The following is a 24,568-nucleotide window of genomic DNA, read 5'->3' as shown; positions in this document are numbered from 1 at the left end:
GCAAGTGAGGTGGCTGACACTGAGCAATAAAGCCGGGGCTGTTGCAGGAATTTAAGGAAAGCAGTAAAGTCCCAGTGTGCTGATGTTCTATGCAGGGCCAGCTAGCATTACATAAATATGTAACATACATTGCCTGCCTTAGTAGCCCTCCTGTTGGATTTTGCGTATGTGGGAGCTTGGACTTTTTCCTACAAGTTTTTCTGCATGAGAAAAAATAAGAAAAAGAAAGGACAGGTCTGCTTTCCATGTAGAAGCCCCAGGTTGCTGCTTTGTTGACACAGGGGTGAGCCCCACATCTGCCCAAACAAATGAGTTAATAGCAAATATGGTGAGAATCATAATACAGGGAGAACGTGTACAAATAAATTCCAGGCCAAAGCAAACCTTTCATCTTCCTTTGGAGAGCCTGCATGCCGCTTCCATTTAACTGTATGTATGAGCCACCACATTGTCATTAATATATAAAAACAAGGGATATCGGTGCTCACTCTTGCTTGGAAATCACACCCCATGTCACATTAGCCACTTTCTGTTCCTGCAAATCCAGTTGGATGGGAGTTGGCTATGTCATCGTGTACATGCTCAGAGGCACTATATAAAAGCAATGAGCATGTGGAGTACACAGTTAACAATCAATGGCGAGACACTTGGACAGTTTAGCATTAGAAGAGGCATTATTATTATTATTATTATTATTATTTATTATTATTAATTTACACAGTCAGACAGGTGGTATTGACTGGTTTGTTTTATCCAGACATCGAGTCCTTCCCAAGGATAAAACAAACCAGTCAATAACACCTGTCTGACTGTGTAAATTAATACTGACTACAAACAAAGGCATGACAAGGTAGCAGGGATGATACACTGGAACATCTGCAAAAAATACAAGCTACCTGTAGCCAAGAATTGGTGGGACCATCAAATTGAAAAAGTTGAAGAAAATGAAGATGTAAAAATATTATGGGACTTCCGACTACAAACAGACAAACATCTGCCACACAATACACCAGATATCACTGTAGTCGAGAAGAAAGAAAAACAAGTCAAAATAATCGACATAGCAATACCAGGGGATAGCAGAATAGAAGAAAAAGAAATAGAAAAAATCACCAAATACAAAGATCTACAAATTGAAATTGAAAGGCTGTGGCAGAAGAAGACCCAAATAATCCCAGTGGTCATTGGCGCCCTGGGTGCAGTTCCAAAAGACCTTGAAGAGCACCTCAACACCATAGGGGCCACAGAAATCACCATCAGCCAATTACAAAAAGCAGCTTTACTGGGAACAGCCTATATTCTGCAACTATATCTATAACCATTGACAATAAAATTCTGGCATCCCAGGTCCTTGGGAAGGACTCGATGTCTGGATAAAACAAACCAGTCAATAACACCTGTCTGATTGTGTAAACAAGAAATAATAATAATACAGTGCCTCTGAGCATGCACACGATATTTATTTATTTAATTAATTAATTATTAATTTGATTTCTATACCGCCCTTCCAAAAATGGCTCAGGGTAGTTTACACAGAGAAATAATAAATAAATAAGATGGCTCCCTGTCCCCAAAAGGCTCACAGTCTAAAAGAAAAAGAGGGAGGGAGACTATTTTGCAGGGAGACTTTGAGCCCTTTCTCACGATCAGAGAAAGGGCTCAAAGCGGGCAAGGGGAGGAAGCCTTGAAATACTTACCTCCCCCGCAGATGGACCTCCCTTGCTGAATGAGCACATTGCTCACCCAGACGATTCCCGGCTCCTTCCAGCAGCCGGGTGCTTTAGGGGGCTGGGAGGCCCCTGGAACTTCCATCATGCACGGCGTGAGTGTGCGGTGCATCATGGAGAGCCTCCCAACGCTGGTCAGGAGGCTACTCATGTGTAGGTGCCATGCGGAGCTAACACACGATCCTACCCAGGTTTAAGGCATGCTTGCGCCATGGCTAACAGCTGGGGCACCCAACAGGGTTTGCTGCTGTGCTGCTGCCGAGAGCCACACAGCAACTGGCGGTTCACATGAGCCGGCAAAATTGGGCTGGACTTTCCTAGCTCGGTTTTGCCCATGCGTATGAATAGCCTCAATCTGTGTTGAGAAAAATAAGGCCAGCTAATACATGATACAGCAGATTAGGATTCCATGATGTCCTTTGATGTATTGTAGCTGTGAAAGCAACTTGAGCATATAAAGCCATCTGGATAATACGCATTCCCTCTGAAGATAGATTCTGGTCTATATGGGCTGTAAGAGAGAAATAGCAGTGTTTGCTATTCCTCCTAACTGAGAAAATGGGTACCTTTTTAAAGTGGTGATACTGCTATATTTAGCAGGGGGAGAGCAACTGTCCCTATCCAACATCAGCAGAGCATCCCTCCAGTGGTGGTTGCTGGTGTCTATGGTGTGTATCTTGTGTTTCTTTTTTAAATTATGAGCCCTTTTGGGACAGGGAACAATCTCTCACCCACACACCCCATGTAAACTGCCTTGAGAATTATTGTTGAAAGACGATATATAAATATTCATAGTAGTAGTTTCAGTGTCTGGGCAAGGGTTCAGAGCTTTGATTCTGGCTTCACATCTTTTTGTTGAGCCCTTTCACTGAAAACAAATTTCTGAGTGAACCTTGTATTTTAAAAAACCCAACAATTGATCTCTCTTTTCTAAGACACAACCTTCCTCCATCTGCATTCTTCAGGGTTGCTTATGTGCTGGATATTACTTTCTCACCGGAGCCAGCTGTTGATGTCTATTACGTTTCAAAGAGCAGCAATTGGGTGAGAGCAATTATGGAACCACAAATCCTCTTGAAGTTGCAGAAATGGACAGTGGCAGAAATGGAGAGGAATCATAGAGTTGGAGGAGGTGTGTAAGCCATCTAGTCCAACTCCTTTGCTTGATGCAGGAAATCCAGAGCTAGAGCATCTCCAACAGTGGTTGTCCAGCCTCTGCTTGAAGACCTCCAGCACAAGAGAGCCAGCTCACCATCCTGTAATTTAAGCCTATTAGATGTAGTTTTGCGCTCTGATGCAGCAGTGAATAAGTTTTTCCCTTCTTCTGTGTGGCAACCCTTCAGGTATTTGAGGAGGGCTGTTGTGTCCCATGATCCTCCCTTGATCCTGTTGTCCATTCTAAACATACAAAGTTTCTTCAACCTTTCCTCATAGGGCTTGTTTTCTAGACTCCTGGTCAGGAGTCCTGACCATCTTGGCTGCCCTCCTCCGATTCTGTTTTAATTTATCTATATCCTTTTAAAAGTGTGCCATCCAGAACTAGATACAATACTACAGATGAGGTCTGACTAGCGTGGAATAAAGTGAAACTCCAATTAGTGTATGTGGAGGAATCATTAGTGAGTTTATTGTGGGGGGTGGGATTATTCTCACAGACGCTTTCCATTAAGCACAATCCCTGGGATGTAGATCTCAGCTTTAAGCTCTACAGTTTGTACAGCTGGCAGTAGCCAAGGGTGGGGCCATCCAGCCTTCCTTTCTCATGATCTGATGAGCCAACAAAAAAAAAAAAGGTGGGGGTGGGGGAGAGGAAAGAAATAAAGAAATAGGAAGCTGAGAAGAATATTGGTGAATACTACATTGGTTCCAGATTAATGGTGGCTTTGGTGAAAGAAGTGGCAAAGAGATCAGTGATACTGAAAGGCAGTTGAGTAGCTGGACACCCATTGCCTTTTCCTTCTTTGGATTTATTATTATTATTATTATTATTATTATTATTATTATTAATTATTATTACATTTATATCCCGCTCTTCCTCCAAGGAGCCCAGAGCAGTGTACTACATACTCAAGTTTCTCTTTCACAACAACTCTGTGAAGTAGGCTAGGCTGAGAAAGAAGTGACTGGCCCAGAGTCACCCAGCTAGTATCATGGCTGAATGGGGATTTGAACTCGGGTCTCCCCTGTCCTAGTGCAGCACTCTAACCACTACACCACACTGGCTCTCTCCAATGTTTCAGCTGAACATTGGAAGGAGGAGAAATTGAGTTCTTGTATTGCCTCCCCACTACCATCCTGAGTATTATTGTGCATTACAGACAAGATAGGGAGGGAGAAAATGTGAGGGACTCACTCTTCCTCTATTTTGCATTTCCTGTGTAAGGTTCAAAACAGCAACCCATGCATTTCTTTCCACAGTGAAATGCGCAAGTGCCACATGTACCTGGAACAGCACATCTCACCATGAGTTACTCATGCTTCCTTGCCCACCTTGTGTACAAAATTCAAAGCTGCTCTAACAGTATCTAGAACCCAGTTCACTTTTCCTTAGTGATATGATTTGGGCCCATTGTCTATCCATACAAGTGGCTGCAGTGTGCTTGGCTCATACTCTCCTGGCTGTTGGAAGGAGGTAGGCAGGAGTCCTTGTCATAGGCACAGCATAGTGGTTAGTGTTGGACTAGGACCGGTAAGACCCGAGTTAGAATCCCCCTTCAACCATGAAACTCACTAGGTGACTCTGGGCCAGTCATGTCGCTCTCAGCTTAACCTATCTCACAGGGTTGTTGTGAGGATAAAAATAACCATACACACTGCTCTGAGCTCCTCGGAGGAGAGCGGGATATAAGTGTAAAAATAAATAGATAGGAGTTGCTTGGAGTCTACACTAGACTCCACACACTAGAACCCACAGTACTAGAACAAAACAGTGCCTGTTTTGTGAGTACCCATTAGAGGTTCTAGTGTGTTTTCTCAGATAACTGTTTGGTTAAATGTCTGTGCCTCATTTGGTGAAATGAGTATGCGTGAGAAAAAGGTAATGGGGTGCAGAGGAAGGAAAGAGCCTTGCATTCATATGACTTTCTCCTCAAACATATCATACTCTTGCCCCTTGTTTCACATACCATTTTCTCTGCTCACAGAAGGAAGGTTCCTTGGAATCCTTACGTTTCTGTGGACACAGCTGCTTTGACAGGCATCCCTGCCTGTCTTGTCTTGTCTCCTTGCTTTTGAGCCCCTTGCCAGCGAGAATGTTTCCCTCTTGTCAAATGCACCACAAACATTTTTAGTGCAGTTTTGAGAGAACTAGTAGCTATGTTTCCATTTCTGGGACAACATTCTTTTCCAATGACGTGGGCACCATTTCCCACTACTCTGCCTCCTGTAGAGTTGGACTAGAAACAGTTCATGTTAGGGACTCTGAGTTAGAACTTTGGATTTTTTTTTAACCTAAGGTAGTAATTTACTTAGTCATGGGAAGGATTAAAATCTGGGCTAGGTGTTAAAATCTAGGCTAGGAATTAAGCACCTGGGTCATTCGGTCCTGTGAGGCCATTAGGTCCTACTTTCCATACTGTCCACACAAACAATAGGCTGTTGTTGTTAAAAATATTTATATAATGCTTTTCAACACAGTTCTCAAAGTAGTTTTCATAGCAAAAGAAATGATGCTTCCAAATATCAGCTGCAAGAGGGCAACTGCAGGAGAGGGGGCATGCCTTGGTTGTTAGGCTTCTCTGAAGCATCTGGGAAACAGGATGCTGGACTAATAGGCCTTGGGCTGGCATGGCTCTAATTATGTTCTCATGAGAAGATGGTACCCTGTCTCAAAGGGGTTCATGGTCTTAAACAGAAACACAAGGGAAACACCAATAGCAGCCATTGGGAGGGATCCTATACTGGGTTAAATAGGGAGAATTGCTCTCCCCCTGCTAAATATAAGAGAACCACCCCTTTAGAAAGCATTTTTGCCCCTTAGCAGGGGATACTTATGCATGCATGTACGTACACACACACACACACACACACTTCTTACACTCTCCCTAATGTAGTTTCCTGTACTACATTAAAGATAGAATTAAATTAGGGGAGTGACACTAATTTTCTTCCGCCTGAGGATCTGGTCCTTCAGTAGAAGTTTTTACATAGGGAGAAATATAATTACCCCTGTTTTATAGGCAAGGCTCTTTGCAACATGGCCTAGTGACAATAAGGATGCCTATGGCAAAGCTGGTGAAACAAACAAGCCAGGAGACTTAGCACTGAATCCCATCCCCAGAATTGTGTGTATGCTACACTTATGTACAGAGGAACTTGTTGTACTGAAAGAGCAAAGCATGTGCTACCAGGCACAGAATTCAACTTCCTGATAATCTTGGCTACTATTTTTATATTAAAAAAAGAAAGTTTCTGGATCTTATGGCTACATAAGATAATTGAGATGTGTCTGAATAAGATTTCCAGGTGGGGTAGGGCTTCAGAATCTTACATAACTCCTTGCCTCTCTGCTGCACACTCAACAAAATCAGGATAGCATAAAATAGGAAAAATTGCAGAATAAATTTTGCAAAAAAGATAAGAAAATTTGCAAATTTGCTCAGTTTGAAGAATCCATACTCACCACAAGTGCAGCTTTTCTTGGAACAGAATTTGTATTTCCTGGGTGCAGAATTTATTTTTTAAACACAGAGTTCAGATTGCTGAACAATACGTATCACAAACGATACTGGCTACTAAATTTCTGTCTGTGGTGGTATAGACATTGGGAATGGGTCATTGGGGATGGGGCCATAGCTCAGTGGTAGAGCATCTTCTTTGTATTTGGAAGATCCTATGTTCAAGCCCCGGTGTCTCCAGGTAGGGCTGGGAAAGACTCCTGCCTGAAACCTTGAAGAGCTGCTTCGGTCAATAGACATTACTGAGCAAGATGGACCAGTGGCCTTCTGACTCAGTGTAACCAGCTTCCTTTGTTCCTAAGTTGAGTCTATACTAGCTGTTTGCTCTGGAATTATTTTATTTATTTATTTATTTATTTATTTATTTATTTATTTATTTATTTGATTTCTATACCACCCTTCCAAAAATGGCTCAGGGCAGTTTACACAGAGAAATAATACATAAATAGATGGATCCTTGTCCCCAAAGGGCTCACAATCTAAAAAGAAACATAAGATAGACCAGCAGCTGGCACTGGAGGTACTGTGCTGGTGGTGGATAGGGCCAGTTACTCTCCCCCAGAATCACCATGTTAAAAGGTGCCTCTTTGCCAAGTTAGCAGGGGTTGGCACCATTTGCTCACGGTTATTAGAGAATGCAGACAATAAGAGTATTCACACAATAGGAAGTTGGGAGGGGAGGAAGGCTGTACAAAACTTACCTTCTCTCCTTCCCTATGTGATCGTGCCATTTGTCCTGGCAAAGTACTATTGATACACATGGTGGGAGGAGTCATCCTTGAGACAGTTAGTGATTGCACTGGTGATTACTGCATTTACTGCATTTCATGTAAATGTGTTACTGCATTTCATGGTTCCACTGTTATGTGGTTTCTTCCACCATAGTTACATTAAAATAATACAGGTTGAGTATCCCTAATCTGGATATCCGGAATCCAGAATGCTCCAGAATCCAGAAACCACCATGGCGTGTGCCCGCAGCACCAACTTGTAGCTGAGCACCTCGTAACAAAACAAAAACCAAAACGCTTCACCTCACTCACTCGCTTTGGCGCTAGAGACTTTAAATAAAACTTAAATACAGTGTACAGTAACCTTTCGTGTTTTAGACTTGGATTCTATGCCCAAGATATCTTATTACAGTATGCAAATATTCCAAAATCTGGAGAAGTCCGAAATCCGGAACACTTCTGGTCCCAAGCAGTCCAGATAAGGAATACTCAACCTGTAATAATAATCTCATTCCTGTATTAAATTGTCAATGAATTAAATTGGAGATGAATGAATAAATAAATAATGCATAAAAGTGCTGTGGTGTTTTTTCTGGTTTGTTGATGAAAAGCAATTGTATTAAAACAAAATGATTTTTTTTTAAATGAATGAGCAAATTATAGGATTGTTTGAACTGCAAATAGGAAATTACTAATTAGAAGGCTGTTTGTGGCTGGGAGATAATGGGAAAGGATTATCTCCTGGACACAATTAGCCCTTTAAGGACTGTCATGCTTGTGACTGGGAGGGAATAGGAAATGACTAATTAAAGGGCAGGGAGCCAGGAGTGGGAGCCACTTTAAAATGTACCAAATAGGTAGTTATTTGCTGATTGAAGGGTGCAATCCTAAACATGCTTATCAAGGCAGTAAGTATCATAGAATCAACTGGTGCTTACTTCTGAATAAGCATATTATGATCTTGTCCACAGAAATGTGCAGTGCAAGCTTATTATAGGTAATATAGTACCATGTTATGTAGAAATATTGCTTTCATTCTGCTTCTGGCTGATTGCAGAAGAGCTATGCCTCGACACTGCTAAAGGGCCGTAGTGCAGCAGGAACCTACACAGGCTGCCTGCTGTGTTTGACCTTCCTCTTCATACGCTGTAATGTGCAGGACGGGGCGGGGGGAGGCGGGGAGAACATGTGGGACTTATAGGATTTTGTTTGGAACTTGGTTATTGCGAGAATAAATCCCAATATCATCCCTTGTTTTATCCCTAATAAGATTTTGAGTGACCTTTTGAACTAGAACAGGAATTTGAGCTGTTCAAATCAAAGATAGGGGTCTTTAGGCTTCTGACTGTCTGTGTTTCCTTTAATAAAATAGGCATTAGGTCTGCAGTCTCATTTTAACCACTGGTTTTAACCAGTGTCATGTCTGTCTTGGTCTGAATTTAGTAATAGTCTTGTTATCAATAAGCATTTTGCAAAGAGCTGCTGGCATGCAGAGTACTTGCATAAGATAAAAAACATATTTTTAAGAAAATACACATACACACACTACGTTCCTGCTTTGACGCAGCCATTTGATTAACTCTGACTACGGCTTAATCTGTTGGAAATATATACATGGCACACCAAGGACAGGGGAGATTCCTGAGCACAACACTTTGAGCCCTTTCTCGTGAGCAGTGAGAAAGGGCTACCCGATTTGGAGGGAGGAAGCCCTGAAGAGCTTATCTCCCTCTAGACGATCAGTCCTACATCCCTGGGCAGGCGGATTGCCCACTCACATGAGCACTGGTTGATGCCAGTAGTTCTGAGGGTCGGGGTGCTAGGATGCAGCTCTCTGCATTCCCCCCCCGAGCTACCATTGCATTATGGGGTTCCCCCTTTCCCTCCCCAAGTCTCATACCCTCCCTTGCAGCTGTGGCTGACACACGATTACAAAACAAAACAGGGTTAGGAGAGTGCTCGCTCTCCTAACCCTGTTTTGAAGGGTGGTTCCATGGGCAGGTTTGCTGCCATGGTGCCACAAGCAAGGATCAGGCCCTATCCCGGCGCTTCTCACGCATGTGCAAAACAGTTTTGCACACGCGTGTGAATAGCCTCACAGTTTGCATGTTTTCATTTATTTTATCTCACCCCCCCTCCCAACCCCAAGCTGCTTTCCCCTCATGTAAGTCATCTCAACAATAGTTTGAAACCATCCTCTTCACTGAACACTAAGACAAGATGAGGCACAGAGTAAAAGTGGTGGTAACCTGTGTACTTAGAAGAGAGTTATCTGGATGGAAGGTAAGCAGCAGGAGGGCCTGTTGCTCAAATACAAGATTTCTAGTTATAGATGCTCCAACCATCTCTTTACTGGTTTCTAATACTATTAATAATTTAAGCAAGTACATCAACCTTGTGAGGCAGTATCACTGTTATTCCAGTTTTAGAGATGCGACTTGTCCCACACAAGTGGGACAGCCGCCCAGAGACGTAAGTTTGGGCGGGGTATAAATTTAATAAATAAATAAATAAATAAAATTTCATAGAGACATGGAACCTAAAGTATATATACCTGCTCTTACTATAGTTCATTTCATTGTTACATGTACCAGTTGCTTCTGGGCTAACCTTGCCTTATCCATGGAACAGGTCAGAAAGGTGAATGACTGTAATGGTTACAGCTTGTCGGTGTTGGTTCTTAAGATGGAACTAAGTCAGGCACACTGTTGCTGCACAGGAAAAGTTCTAGGCTGAACAGGAACTCTTCCCTTTCTTTATAGTCTTTCCAGGTCAAGGAGAGCCCATGGTTGGCCTGGATGGGCAAACACTCCCACCTGTAGACCTGCTAGTTCACCAGCAGCACTGTGGTGTCTGGTTTTAGCCCTGGTAGTAATACACTGAATTGTTATTGTTTGCACCCCTAAAATATAGAACTCCTCATTGTGAAGACATTTGTAAGGAACATTTCCCCTTTTCTTTATATTCCATGTGGAGCTGTCTCATTTTATGTGGATGTTTTCTCCTTCTCTTATTTCTGATCTATATGCTCGATTTTTAATTGTTAACTTATATAGTATATGTATCAAGTCCTGAAAGATCATGTGGCAAGTCCTCGGGGATCATGGTGCTTTCTTAAAATATTATTATTTAACAAATTTGTGAGGAGTTTCTTCTGTTCAAAGTCTTTTGCTTACAGTCAGCTGTATAAGGCTCCCTTTGAAGCCATTAGGTCTAGAAATGAATTATCTGAAACTAAAACAGGCCTTCTCATTTTTTATTGTGGATTTTAAGCAACCGCTAAAATTGTCGTGTTTTATGTTAAAATATTAATAGTTGGCAATGGTGATGTCTGTCTGTAAGAGGCCATGCATGACAGTACGTTTGGTTTTTCTATGCATATGAGCCAGTGTGTGTGTTTTAATTAGCCCCTTAGACATTTGCTCAGGTATTCAGGTCTGATCTGGAATTCCTTCTCTCTGCATGCTGTCATCGACCTGCTATTCTGGCTTTTCCGGAGTCCGCCCCATGGCCCCACTGCTGATGTCCAAGAGGCTCAGCTTTCCACTTAGCTGTTGGGTTTGAAATGCTCGAGTTCACAGGAGGTTTTCTTTGGCACTGAGCCTCTTGCCTTCTCTATGTGGGTGTTGAGAAAAGAGGTTGGTTGCATTTCTCTTCTGTTCTCTAGAAAAGGATCCAAGACATAAAGAATCCTGAGATGAAGAAAGTGCATCTTCCACAAGTTCAGGGCAGCAGCTTAGCTCTTCATCCAACCATCCTGCCCATAGTACTCAAAGGAGAAAGTGAGTTTGTGAAGCCACTAGTTGTCCAATCACATGTACAATTGTACGAAGATACTGAACAGACTTTCCCAAAAGGCTGAATTACTGCCCTGGTTGGAGCTAAATGTTTTAGGGAGAACTTAACTGTTCTAGAATTCAAAAACTAGATAGTGGTAGTCAGTTAGTGACTAGCACGTAAGAAAAAGCCAGGAAAGTAGTTGTGGATAGCTTCCTGAAAATGAGAGTTCAACTGCATTCCAGTCAGCAAGCAGGGTGTGAGGAATATAAAAAGATGTACATAAATAATTTATCCACACACTGCATTAGTAATATGTGAAATTCTTATCCTTTTTCTATCTCTCTGTATGTAAATGCTATAGAAACTGGTATTATGAGTCTAGTTCAGGTGGCAGATTACATCAGTCCATAGCCAGGGAGCAACTGGTGCCAGCAACGAGGCAGTGAGATCTATAAAAAGGAAAATGGGGTAGTAGCAGAAACAGACTAGGAACATATCATGCTAGAGCCCTCTCTGATTTTTTTTAAAAGCAGGCCTTGTGCGTATGCCCTTGCGTTTATGTGCTCAGACGCCATAGCCTTCTAATCACACACACAAAAATCTGTCCACAGTTACAGTGTTTGTCTTTTGGTGGGGCTTCATGGCATGTTCTCAGGGCACTCTAGATGAGTTGAGCATCCCTGCTTTTTTTAATTGTCTGAAGAGGGTTTAGGAATTGGGAGTTCCAGGTTCAAATCCCTGTTCAGACATGAATTTAACTAAGTGACCTTGAGCCTGTCACTCTTTCTCTTAGCCTAACCAGCCTTACAGGGTAGTTATGAGGACCGTGAATTCCTTGAAGAAAGGTAGAATAAAAATGTAGTACATCAAATCAACCAAACATGAGCATAGAGCTGAATGAGCTATTGCTCAAGCAAAAGCCTGAGGTCTGACTGAAAAGCTCTATCTGAGGCAAGGTCAAATGAAAGATAAAGAGCAATGAGTAGGGTCACTAAGTGTGTGGAGAAAAACAGACCTTTTTCTGGTGTTGAGCTTGGAATACCTTGGACACAGTGGATTAGCATGGTATAGTAGGTCAGCTAGCCATTGACAGGGTTTTTCTGTTCAGGTCTGACCCAGAGGTGATGTGAAAGAACATACCCTGCTGAGTCCTTGGTTGACACTTTTGCACACTTCTGCAATGCGTCTTTAAAATATAAGCTGAGTTCACTGTTTCCCTTCTTATTTATTTGCTTTCTTGTTTGAAGGGAGACATTGAATGAATGAACTATCAGGATGACTCTTCTGATCTTTTAGTTATTAAAGGAGCTGTCAGTTTTGTCCTGAACTACTTAGAATAATAAAATAACAGAAATTTAGATTTGGTTCTGTGGTAAGAGGAATGTCTACATAGGCTTTTCATGCCTTTCCACATGGGATTAAATTGGAAGCATGTCTCATTTCCAGCAACTGCCTCATTTTTTGAATGATAGTTAGCTGGTGTCCCATCAGAGAAAATGTATAGGTTAGTAGTTACTGAAGTTCAGAGTCCGTTTTTGTAATTAGGGGAGTATAATCCAACTATTTTCCCATATGGCATAAATAGTGTTTTATTCTGTTTTGTTTCATTTCATCCCATCTCTTTAAATCAGACGTAAAAGCTATAATAATTAGAATGTACATGCATTCTGTTTATGCTTCTGTTGTTACGTTAACAACCTTCAGAAATAATACTGAATGTTTCGTTTCATTTGCTGACATGAGAAGGAAAATTTCTCAGAGTAGTCTACTGAAATTAAAAGGACAAGCTAGGCATTGTAATGCCTAATCTGGCATCTTAATTTCAATGGGGCTACTTTGAATAAATTTCTTAGTCAGCCAATGTTGTTAGAGTGGTGTGGGGACCACTTTCCCTGATCTGGTCACATGCTTTCCCATTCTAAATCCTTTTCCTTCTCATCCTCTAAGGAACTCAGGGTGGAGTTCCTTTCTCCTTTGCACTTCCGCCCCCTCACAACAACCCTTGGCCTTTTTTGGGCTAAGAAACAGTTACTCAACCAAGGACACTCAGTAAGCCAGGGGTTCTCTAACTTGGGTCTCCATATGTTATTGGACTACTGCTCCCATCATCTGCAGCCAGAGGTCATTCATACCTCCAAGTAAATAGGATTGTACTTTTAATGTGACTTGTAAAAATGTTCTGCCAGTCCTCTGGATGAATATTAATAGAGAACTGAAGGTTCATTTCTTAGGCAATTTCACAACTGAAGCATAAATCACATTTTGCATTTCCTTCATTTGAAAAATTTCTGAAAGTTCAATTTTCTGGAATGTACATTTGATTTCAGATGTTATATCTTCCACTTTCAATCCCATATTTGCATTCCAGACTAAAAGGAAATTCTTAGCATCACCTGTAAAAAACACCTTAGAGGATCCTGCATACCACTACAGAGTATACAAACATTCTGTTCATAGATAGCCACCAGTACACACACACTTCTTTCATTCTCCCTTCTTTGCTTCCAAGGAAAGGTAATACTCCTTTCTTTTCGAAGTGGCTTCCTCTAGGTCAGGGCTGAAGGACGTGGTAGAACAACTCAAAGAGGAAGTCTTTTTTTGCATTTGTTTTTGGAATGAGTCTTATTGCTGGGTGGTGATCATGATGTTAGGAACTTGGCTTCTGTCTTTTTAGAGCCCCTAGCTATGCTTGCCTGCTTGCCTAGAGAACTGGTGTGGGGAAGTACTTGACCAAACCTTCCATTCAGGCTAACAAGGCTGCAAGCATTATATTTTTCTGACTTGCATCTTTGTTTTATTAAACCAAAATAGGCAAGAGGACAACAGCTCATAAGAGCGGATGGGATTTAAGCCTCCTTCCAATTAATGAGCTCTGAGTGGAGGTTTCTCTGTTCCAAATAACAAAACATCTGTTTGTTCTGGGTCCTTAAAGAAGCCAGAAAGACTTGGAAAGCTTCTCTGACCAGGATTTTAAAAGTCTGTTCCACTTACGTTTTTTCTCTGTTTCTCTCATCCTCTTTCTCTCTCTCTCGTACAAAAACAAACAAAACATGCGCCTCCAAAAATGAAAACAAAACTCTCAACTTCTTGTTTTTAAGTGCATTATTACACTTAAAAATTCTAGGGAAACTGCAGAATGATGGCTGGGTGTCTTTTTTGTCTTTTTTGTCTTTTTCTTTTTGGTGATGTTTCTTGAGTTGCTGCCCTCTCATTCTTTTTCAAGTTTAATACCGTGCTCAGAACAATAGGTGCTAAAGTACATCTGACTGGAGCTTAGCATACAACATTTGCAAAAGTATGCATTCTGAATATTGCTTTAAATCAGGGCTGCTCAACTTTGGCCCTTCTGCAGATGTTGCCCTACACCTCCCATAATTCCTGGCTATGGGCCACTGTGGCTGGGGATTATGGGAGTGTAGTCCAAAAAGAGCTGGAGGGCCAAAGTTGAGCATCTCTGCAAAATTGTCTGCTGTTTTACGCACTAATCAGAGAAGTTCTAAAGTTTATTTGAAAATGCCCTTGCTGCTGCTGGCACCTTTCTTCATTGCTAAGTATTGCCCAGGACAGTGCAAGTGCCTTTATTGAACTGTTTTGGCAAATAAGGGAGATAGAGCTGTGGGTATTTGACTTCACTGAGGTTAATCAATAGAAGTGACAGAGAGGGGACCAGTCATTAGTGTACATTATTGTCTCACATTAACTTCAGTGAGCTTCCATTTTTTTCCAATGGTTTAACTCGCATAATTTTCCACCCAATAAAATGAAGCTGTGGCGTATTCCTTAGTTTTATTTTAATGGAAGTACTAGTTAAACTGGAAGAAAAAAGAATTCCCTGACTATAAAAGAGACAAGGGGTGGGGTGGGAGAGCTCAAAGAGCTTGCTGAAGAAAAACTCCTCAGGGAAGGAAAAGTTTATAGGGGTGTGTGTTTAGTAACATATAATATAAACAGAGGCCCTTAAAGCTTGAGAGAGGGGAAGAGATGGAGAGTTCCAGTCACCACCACCCAACACACTCAGTCACTACATCTGAGTCCAGCTGCCAAAGCAGTGTTCTGTAAGGCTGTTTTGTTATTTGTGTTTGTCTGCCATTGTGATGAGCAAGGTGTGTGTGTGTGTGTGTGTGTGTGTGTGTGAGAGAGAGAGAGAGAGAAGGCAGGACCTGTGTATTACATTCCCATTGAGTGTCTGTTAATGGGGGCTGTGACACAGTGCCATAGGTAGTAAGAAGGTTCACACATAACCCTTGTCCCCCAAGTATAGCACTTTACTGTGCTCCATAGAAATGGATGACATTCATTCTCCTAACCTGGGTGGGGGGAGAATAAAGGGGTGTATTCAACAGCATCATTGAGTTAGGGGCTAAGCCTGCTTCCTTGCCTCTAATATTCAGAATCATGCCTTCTGCTGTCTACATAACTTCATCCTGTACTTTGTTTCACGGCCATGCTAAAGTGTTGGGTGGAATGTGAACTGGCTTTTATAAATAGAGTGTTTTTATTTAGAGAGAGTGCTAGAGCTTTTGAAGATCTGTGCTCAGCTGCTTGGAACGGTGCAGCCTACCAATTGTTCCCTTGACCCTTGTCCAACATGGCTTATACTTTCTTGGCAGCGGGGTTGTTGTAGAGAGCCTGGTAGATATTATAAATGTTTCTTTGAGGGAGGACAGGATGCCTTACTGTCTTAAGGAGGCAATCATTAGACCTCTTCTGAAGATGCCTGCATTGGATCCCTCCGTTAACAGTTAAGCAACTATAGGCCTGTCTCCAACCTTCCATGGTTGGGCAAGGTAATTGAGAGGCTGGTGGCCTCCCAGCTACAGTCAGTATTGGAAGAAACTATGTAGACCCATTTCAAACTGGCTTTAGGGTGGGCTATGGGGTGGAAACTGTTGGAGATGAACTTCCAGTGCATCGCCCTTTTGCACCAACTGTCCTAATGACCACTAGGGGCATTGGGAGTAGAGACAGTGAGTCAGGGTCTCCCTATCTGTCCCTACTCTATGACCCCTGAACTGACTCTGCAGCACTTCCTGTGCAGAGTCACAATCCTTCCTTTCCTCCTAGAGAGCAGATGGAAACATCTCTCTCTCCCCTTACCTATCCACTATGTAGTCCTTTAGATTAGAGATAGGTCTTTCCTATCTAAGTGTATTTAACCAATACATATTTAGTGTTTAGTCATACAAGGATCTCCATGTGTTTTTTTCTAAACAGCTGCAATATCCAAACCATCCTCTGCTACCTGCTCTGTAACTGGAGTGTGTGCTCATTCCTTAGTGCTCTGCTGTTTTACCTGTTGTGGGTAAAAATCAACAACCTCTAACAGAAACTGCCTTGGTCAGCCTGATGGATGATCTCCAGTTAGTAATTGACAGAGGGAGTGTGACTGTTGGTCCCTTTGGATCTTTTGTCAACTTTTGATACTATTGACCATAGTACCCTTATGGAGCATCTGAGGGGGTTTGGGGTGAGAGGCACTGCTTTGCAATGGCTCTGCTCCTACTTCTCAGGCAGAATCCAGATGGTGTTGCTTAGAGACTGTTGTTCTTCGAAACATGAGCTTTTATATGCTGTCCCCCAGGGCTCCATACTGTCTCCAATGCTTTTTAATATGTACATGAAACTGCTGGGAGAGATCATCAGGAGATTTGGTTCAGGGTATTATCAGTATGCTGATGACACCCAAATCTATTTTTCCATGTCAGCATCATCAGGAGTAGGAATAACCTAATTGCCTGTCTGGAGGTGGTGATGGGCTGGATGAGGGATGACAAACAGACTGAATCCAAATAAGATGGAGGTACTTATTATGTGGGGTCAGAACTCAGGAGACAATTTTTATCTGCTAGGTCTGGATAGGGTCACACTTCCCCAGAAAGAACAAGTACAAAGTTTGGGAGTGCTGCTGGATCCAGCCTGTCCCAGGCAGTAGCCAGAGGTACTTTCTATCCGCTTCTACTGATATGCCAGCTGCATCGGTTTCTTGAGATAGACGACCTCAGAACAGTGGTACATATGCTGGTAACTTCCAGATTTTACTGCAATGCACTCTGTGTGGGGCTGCCTTTGTACATTGTCTGGAAACTGAAATTGGTACAGAATGTGGCAACCAGGTTGATCTCTGGGTCATCTTGGAGAGACCATATTACTCCTATACTAAAAGAGCTACACTGACTGTCTATAAGTTTCCGGGCAAAATACAAGGTGCTGGTTATAACCTATAAACAGCTTAGGCCCTGGGTATTTACGAGAATGTCTTCTTCACCATGAAGATGATCGCCTGTTAAGATCATCAGGAGAGGTTCATCTGCAGTTGCCACTGGCTCATCTAGTGGCTACACAGGGACTGGCCTTCTCTGTTGCCACCCTGAAACTCTGGAATGCGCTCCCTGCTTCAATAAGAGCCTCCCCATCTCTGACTACTTTTAAAAAGTCACTAGTCTCATTTTTTCACCCATGCTTTTTAATTTGACTGTAGTTTTAAATTGTTTTCAGGTTTGTATTTTTAATGCGGTTTATGTTGTAAACTGCCCATAGACAGAAGTTTGGGGTGGTCTACACATTTGAAAAAATAAAATAATAAATAAGTATCATGCATGTTTATATACTCTGATGTTCTTGTGTTGTATAAATAAGGTGATGTATCAGACTCTCCTCATTCTCTTTTTTGCTTCCTGGAACAGATGTGGATGAGTGTGCAGAGGGAAATGGTGGCTGCCAGCAGACATGTGTCAACATGATGGGGAGCTATGAGTGCCACTGTCGTGAAGGTTTTTTCCTGAGTGACAACCAGCACACCTGCATCCAGCGCCCAGAAGGTTGGTCTTTAATGCCTATATTTCTTGCCCTATATGTTGCTTTCTGACTCCACTGAACTAGACAATTGAAAAAAAGAGAAAATATTATCCACGTGGTCAATAGGAGTTCTCACATTTGAAAGAGACTTCTTATATGGATGGTTACATTCTTTACTGAGAGTATACCTATCTACCTACCCTTTACTGAGCAGGGGGAGAGCAACTGGCCCTATCCATCCCCAGCGCAGCATCCCTTCAGTGGCTGTTGCTGGTGTCTATCTTAAGTTTCTTTTTCAGATGGGACAGGGAGCCATTTTAGCCATTTTGAAAATTTATTTTTATTTACTTTTATGTAAACTATTTTGGGAAACTTTTGTTAAAAAGCAGTATATACATATTTTTCATATTCGTATTAAGGCTGCTGCTACACTCCTGCTGGGAACTCTTTGGATCATGGGCTGGGCACTTCGCAACATCGCTTTAATGATGGCACGCCCTCAACTCCTGTCTGTGGCTTCCAGCGGCATCTGGTGGGCCACTGTGTGAAACAGGATGCTGGACTAGATGGGCCTTGAGCCTGATCCAGCAGGGCTGTTCTTATGAGTGATGAACTGGTAGCACCAAACTGAAAATTAAGGACAAGATATCTGCAGTAAGAGGTACTAATTAGTAGGGTAAGGCAGGGTAATCACCCATTCTGATTTTGTTAATTTGTCTGGCTTATAGTGAACAGCATGGGGATGGACCAGGCACAGTCCCCATATGGGTTGCGGGTGTTGTTTCAGAGTGCCAGTCGCCCACAAAGTCCTCTGCTTGGAAGTGCCTCAAGTTAACATCTGGTAATAGGCCTGGTTAGAGAATCTGGCTCTCCAAACAGTGAAGTTATGGAGACTTTCTGCATTTAATATCCCACACGTTGTCAATTGTCTTTTGGCTACTGATGTGCTTATAAGAACAAATTTTACGCCTTATTGTTAATAGTCTGTTAACTACTGCTAACCCATTTACAAGTAGGACTTTTTATACAAAGTGCCAATTACTTTGTACTTGGGTATCCAGTGTTGGAAATCTTTCTTATGACACTGTAGGCTTAAGGTGGAAGTGTTGGGAAATTGTTGCTATAATCACTTCAACTTGTGGCAGCTGCAGTTTTCAGTTAGTCACTTTTGACCAAACTGTTCTACTTATGTGCCTGTAGACCCTATGCACTGAACTTGGCACACATCAAATTTTGGCGCCTGACCATTACTTCTCAGTTTTGTCTAATTCAGCCCAATGTATCCAGAGCCTCAAGGTTCTGGATATACTTCTTCTGGATACACTTCCAGGTTCTGGATACACTTCCCTAATAGCATGTGAATGCCAGTTGAGTTGACCTCTGCATAGTTCTGTATGTGACTACATCAATAACACACACCCAAATCAAAATGTATCTCACATTTACCATGGTCAACCCACATTGGGCAGCTCTACAGAGGTGGTTGGGGGACAGCAGTGAATATGGGTTAAGTTGCAAGTATGGGGAAGTCTTTGTATAGTTACTTCACCGGACGCTGAAGCCTGTACAGATCCACTTATCCCACATTATCAACACGGTAAACTGGTGATGTGAACTGACCTATGAACTGTGTTCATCATCCTGGTATCTAACTCTACCATGCTACATGCCTAAGTTAAGTAAAAAGATGAGTCAGCTGGATTAGCCAAGTAAGAGAATGACTGTTGACTGTAACAATAACATTTGAGATTTATAGATCATCTCTAGAATTTTCCAGATTTAACCTATATCAGCTTCTTGTCATCCTTACAGCAACTCAATAAGAAAGATCATTCTTATCCTCATGTTGCTGGTAACAGCGTCTGAGGCAGAGGAACCTTTGTCACCTAAAGAGTTTATGGCAGAGGTGTGATTCGAATCAGTGACTTCTTGATTTGTAACTAAGTCTTATAGCCATTATGGTGTATGGACGGAATCTAATGCCAGCTTTGCAGGAGCATCTGTGTTTGATGTTGGATTCAGGCAGACAAGCTGCTCCGAGCTTTGTTGGAGACTATGATGTCACATAGAGAAGCTGCAGCAAAACCAGACAAGCGTTTTGATCCAGGCATCAAAGACATTGCGGGTCCTTTCAAAAGCATCTAAAATGCCAAATAGAGGCCGTTAATGTATATTCCAAGCGACTTACTGAAGTGAAAGATAGCAGTGGGGGTGGGAGGACTCTTTACTACAACTATCTAGAGAACCTGTCTTTTCTTGTTGTTTCTTGTGTCTTAGCTTTACCATCTTATTCTTGTTTGTTTTGTGTTGCTAAGAATAACCTCTAAGGAAAGTTGAAAAGCCAAGAAACAGATTCTTGTTGTTTTCCACAAAATTTGCAGTCTCCAGCTGGCATGGGATTCTGTTTTGATTTATTTCCTCCCCCTCCCCCACCTTTCTTCTTCTTTGACTAAAATAGTATATTGAGGTAACTTTTGGTTCTTTATGAATTCTCATGCAAGATCCATTCATATACAGTACTTGGCTCCTGGTACAATTCTATTAGTTCAACTGACTGATCCATTTTCTCCTATTTCCTTTTAATCCCAGATATTACTGACAGAGCGGATTAGAGAGTCCCTTTCCTTTTCCATTATTTTGACTTCTGTGCTAACCATTGACAAGTCCCTTCTCTTTTGCATTGGTAAGGGAACAGTATGTTATCTCACATGGAATGCTGATTTCATGTCTGTATAACTGGTAATGTAACCTACTACTTGTTATCTTTTGGGGTACTTGTCAGCAAGGCCCCTAGAAGTGTTGAGTACAAAGCTGACAGTGAACTTCCGCAACAAGACTCTTGCAATGAAGTAAAGAATAATTTGTACTAGAAAAAGGCCCTGGGAAAAGAAATGGTTCTAATGCAAAAACAAAACAAAATGATTTCTTTGGAAGGAGAAGAATCTTACATGGAATATGATTGAACGAGCTGAACCTCTTAGGGAAGACTAGGAATAATAAAGGGCTGGTTGAGATTGAGACATCACACAGGATGAAGACTAAACCTTGACTTTGCACAGTATCTCAGATTCTTGAGAGTGTGCGTACTTCGTGTGTGTGTGTGTGAGAGAGAGAGAGAGAGAGAGTGCGCGCCTTAGAGGATTCTTCTTTTGATTGTGACTGGAAATAAGCCAGGATTAGTCATTATGTCCATACCAAGTAATCATGGCTTATTCTAACCAGAGGTCTGAAAATAAACCACTATCTGAACCCAACATTTAAATTTGGGTTAATATTGTTTTATCTTGGCTTTGTATAACATCTGAATTGGACCATCGGTGGCGTGGCTGAATAGAATTTCCAGGTGTTAGTGATTTCAACAAACCTCAAGCATGTTTGTGCTAGATATTAGTGTGTTTCTGCAAATAGTGCTTAAAACCATGTTTCACACAAACCAGAAAGTGATGAGCTGTTGATTGTCTGCGGCTCCTTGCAAAATATGCCCATATTTTAAGACTGATTGCTTCCGTAGATATCATGAGAGGTGTTTTGTTTAGAAAAAAGGTGACTAAGGGGAGACATGATAGAGATATTATTAAATTTATTAAGCATGCTGTCGAAACAGATAATTTTTTCTCCCTCTCTCACAACAATAGAACAGGCATCATCCCATAAGACTGATTGCCAAGAAATTTAGGACCAAAAAAAGAAAGTACCTTTTCACACTGCACGTAATTAATCTATGGAATTCTCTGCCACAGGATGTAGTGATGGCTCCCAGCTTGGATGGTTTTAAAAGGAATTCAGACAAATTCATGGAGGACAGGTCTGTCAATGGCTACTAGTCTTGATGGCTATAGGCGACCTCTAGGTTCAGAGGCAGGATGCAGGGGAACAGTAGCAGGCGAGGGGACATGTCTGTGTCTTCTGCTTGAGGGGCTTACTAGATGCATCTGGTGGGCCACTATGGAAAACAGAATGCTGAACTAGATAGGCCTTGGGCCTGATCCAGCAGGGTTTTTCATATGTTCCTATGAGGTGACCCACATACTACAAATCTACTTACAGGAAATAGCTCCTCTAAAATATAATTTTATACCTTCATCCCTCATTACAACTAAATATGATGACATATATTCTCTGAAGTAAATTTTATTTATTATTTATTAAAACATTTTTATACCGCCCAAAACGTACGTCTCTGGGCGGTTTACAACAGAATAAAAACAAAATAAAACATTCGTTAAGACAGAAATGGGGGGGGTGGAACACACACATTACAACAATTTAAAAATTGACAGGGAGGGTTCACATGATTGATTTAATGTCTCTCCATAGGAATCTAGAGATTCCCATAGCGTGCACCCTTCTGTAGAACAATTGTATAAACTCAGAAATTTCCCCCAATCTCCACTTGGCGATGTACTATGCAGGCATGAAGCTGAGATCCATAATCTTAGATGTGAACTTGCTTTAACGATATAAGTTTCATGTCGGATTGGCACGTTGCCAACTGGAGAGCTAAGAATTTTTCTGGGTTTAGATTGTCATTCTACAGGAGAGCTCACACCATGGGAGTCAAGAAATTCCTGCACAGATGACGTTAGATTGATCATTGGATACCCCTCCTCCGCATTTTGAAATCAGCTCCCACGCCAAACTTTTTTGTAATCTTAAATTTTTAAGCCTATATTTATATGGATATTATTTACATAGGTGGCTATGTGATGCTGTGCTACTATTTTCAGGAAGTTTTCCACAGTAGGCATTGAGTATAATGTGGGCTAATTCTTTGGTTTCTGTGTAGGCATGCAAACAGGTGTTGTTCCTATATGGAACACAGGTCAGAAAATCAAGACTTCTTTGAGCAATGGTAATCAGAACCTCATTCAGACTCACTGATAAGGAAAGGAGAAATGTCAGTGTTATAGACCAGATATTGTTCTTCACTACACTACTCTCACTTAAGGGTGTGCATGAACTGTTCAGTCACGAACTGGTCCACCATGAATTGGGCTGTTTTGACAGTATGATGGCAAACCAGACCGGCTTCCAGGAGAGCCAGGCCAGTCCGTGACTGAATGAAGCCTGGTCCATGGTGGACTGGTTAAACGGCTCCCAGGGCTATGCTTGTAAAGGGGAATCAGGTGAGGATTTTCAATCTCTAGTCAGATTTTCAACCTCTACAAGCTTCTGAGAGTGCTTTTATGTAAAATCGCTTCTATTTTACAAAAAATAGTGTCTGGCGTCAGATGCAAGGGACGTTATTTCAGTCCCAAACGGGACCGCGCAACCCCGTTTGGAACCAAAACCAGCCGGTTCTGCGTTGGCAGCATGGCCAGAGTGACTCTCCCTGCCTTAAAGGCAGGGAGATCCGCTCCTGGTCTCACTGCCAATGCAGCGGCGCCGATCACTCTCCCAAACGGGGCCACGCAGCCCTGTTTTGGAGAGAGCTCAGCCCGCAGTGTGGCCGGAACAGCTCTCTCCAGCCATGCTGCCAACGCAGCGCAGTCTGATTTCGGTTCCAAACGGGGCCGCGCAGCTTCGTTTGGGAGGGAGACCATGTCCCCGCGTCTGACGTCAGGGGGCGCCGCCAGGGGGGTGGCGGCAGCCACACATGGGCCGCTGCCAGCTTCCCTACGCTCCTGAAATGATAATTTTGAATGAAGGGGGGGGGAAAGCCCTTTGTTTTTAGATGGTGAATGTATATTTTGCAGCAGAGCTGAAATAGAAGAGGTCTTCTCTGTGAATGAGGAGGATGACTTTTATAAGATTGTCCCTGTCATCTTCAGGTTAAATAAGTACTTGTATTAGAAACTTATAAAAATAATTGTTTTTAGCAGTGGCTCTGAAGTTTCTTTTATTCCTTTTTTCTTTTTAAGATTTTTAAAATGCTTTTATTAGTAATATAAGTAAAAAACAGAAACGTTATATCTCTGAGATTTCGACAAAAATTCAAGTTTACAAACAAGATCTTATCCATCCAAGAAAAAAGAATCCCCAATCATAAGAAAGATACAGAAGGTAGTGATATTTTATATAAGAAGTAAAATAAATGCAATTAACTAGCCATGTAGAGTCTAAATCTAGGCATCCATATAGAGTTTTTGGCCTCCCAGGGACCAGCCGGACAGAGACAGGAGAACCAACCTCAACCTAGGTAAACACCCGTTGTGTTCTGCAGTAAAAATACCGATCACAAAAATTAAACTATATTCTTTATTCTTTAGAAAGAATATAAATTTCCCCACTGCCAATTCGTCTTTCATCTAATTTAAATCCTATATGAAGGGGCGGGGGGAGAGAGAAAGAAAAAGAGAAGAAAAGAGGGAGGGAAATCTAAAAGCAACTCAGAAACTTTCAGAATCCTAAATCTAATGAATCTGATGGAAAAAGGTAAATTTTAAAAGTTTTACCATACTAAATAACAATATTCTAAATAAACTGAGAGATTTTTAAAAAGTCAAGGATCTTTTTCATCCCAACTTCTCTCTGAACAGCAAATAAAGGTCCCATACAGAGTAATGAATATAAGTTCCTTTAATTATGTTGTTCATCAAGTTGATGGGTGAATGGAATCCTAAATAATAACAAAAGAATCCGAAAATCTAGAGGGGAAAAACCCCCAGAAATATTCAGTATCAATAGAAATCCTTATTCTGGTGGGACAAGGACATTGAAAAGCTTCTGTTACAAACTTTTGCAGTAAAAAGCTATAAATTCACATACAACTATCTCAATGCTGTAAGTAGCAGATGGAGAAATTCATAAATCCAATGCTGTTTGTAAAATCTCTAAGATAGGAATGTAATTTTCATAATTCCATCTGAGTGAAACACAAGCTGGATAGAATAAATATCGAACTTTGTATGTAAAATCT

At 41.7% G+C, this 24,568-nt stretch overlaps 1 protein-coding gene across 5 annotated transcripts in view; it reads left to right on the top strand.

Moving 5' to 3' along the window:
* SCUBE3 (signal peptide, CUB domain and EGF like domain containing 3) overlaps window positions 1–24,568 on the top strand; it is a 192,694-nt gene that overhangs the window by 57,473 nt on the left and 110,653 nt on the right. For all 5 annotated transcript variants that reach the window (XM_053249552.1, XM_053249551.1, XM_053249549.1 and 2 more), the window contains exon 4: window positions 17,598–17,732. In XM_053249552.1, coding sequence (XP_053105527.1) covers window positions 17,651–17,732 — 82 coding nt within the window. In that variant the 5' untranslated portion in view covers window positions 17,598–17,650. The remainder of the gene's footprint in view (window positions 1–17,597; window positions 17,733–24,568) is intronic.

This window comes from Hemicordylus capensis, chromosome 4 (genome assembly GCF_027244095.1).
Source record: "Hemicordylus capensis ecotype Gifberg chromosome 4, rHemCap1.1.pri, whole genome shotgun sequence".
NCBI classification, from domain to species: Eukaryota; Metazoa; Chordata; class Lepidosauria; order Squamata; family Cordylidae; genus Hemicordylus; species Hemicordylus capensis.
Note: the sequence above shows the minus strand (reverse complement) of the source record. Positions and strands in the feature narration are given on the sequence as shown.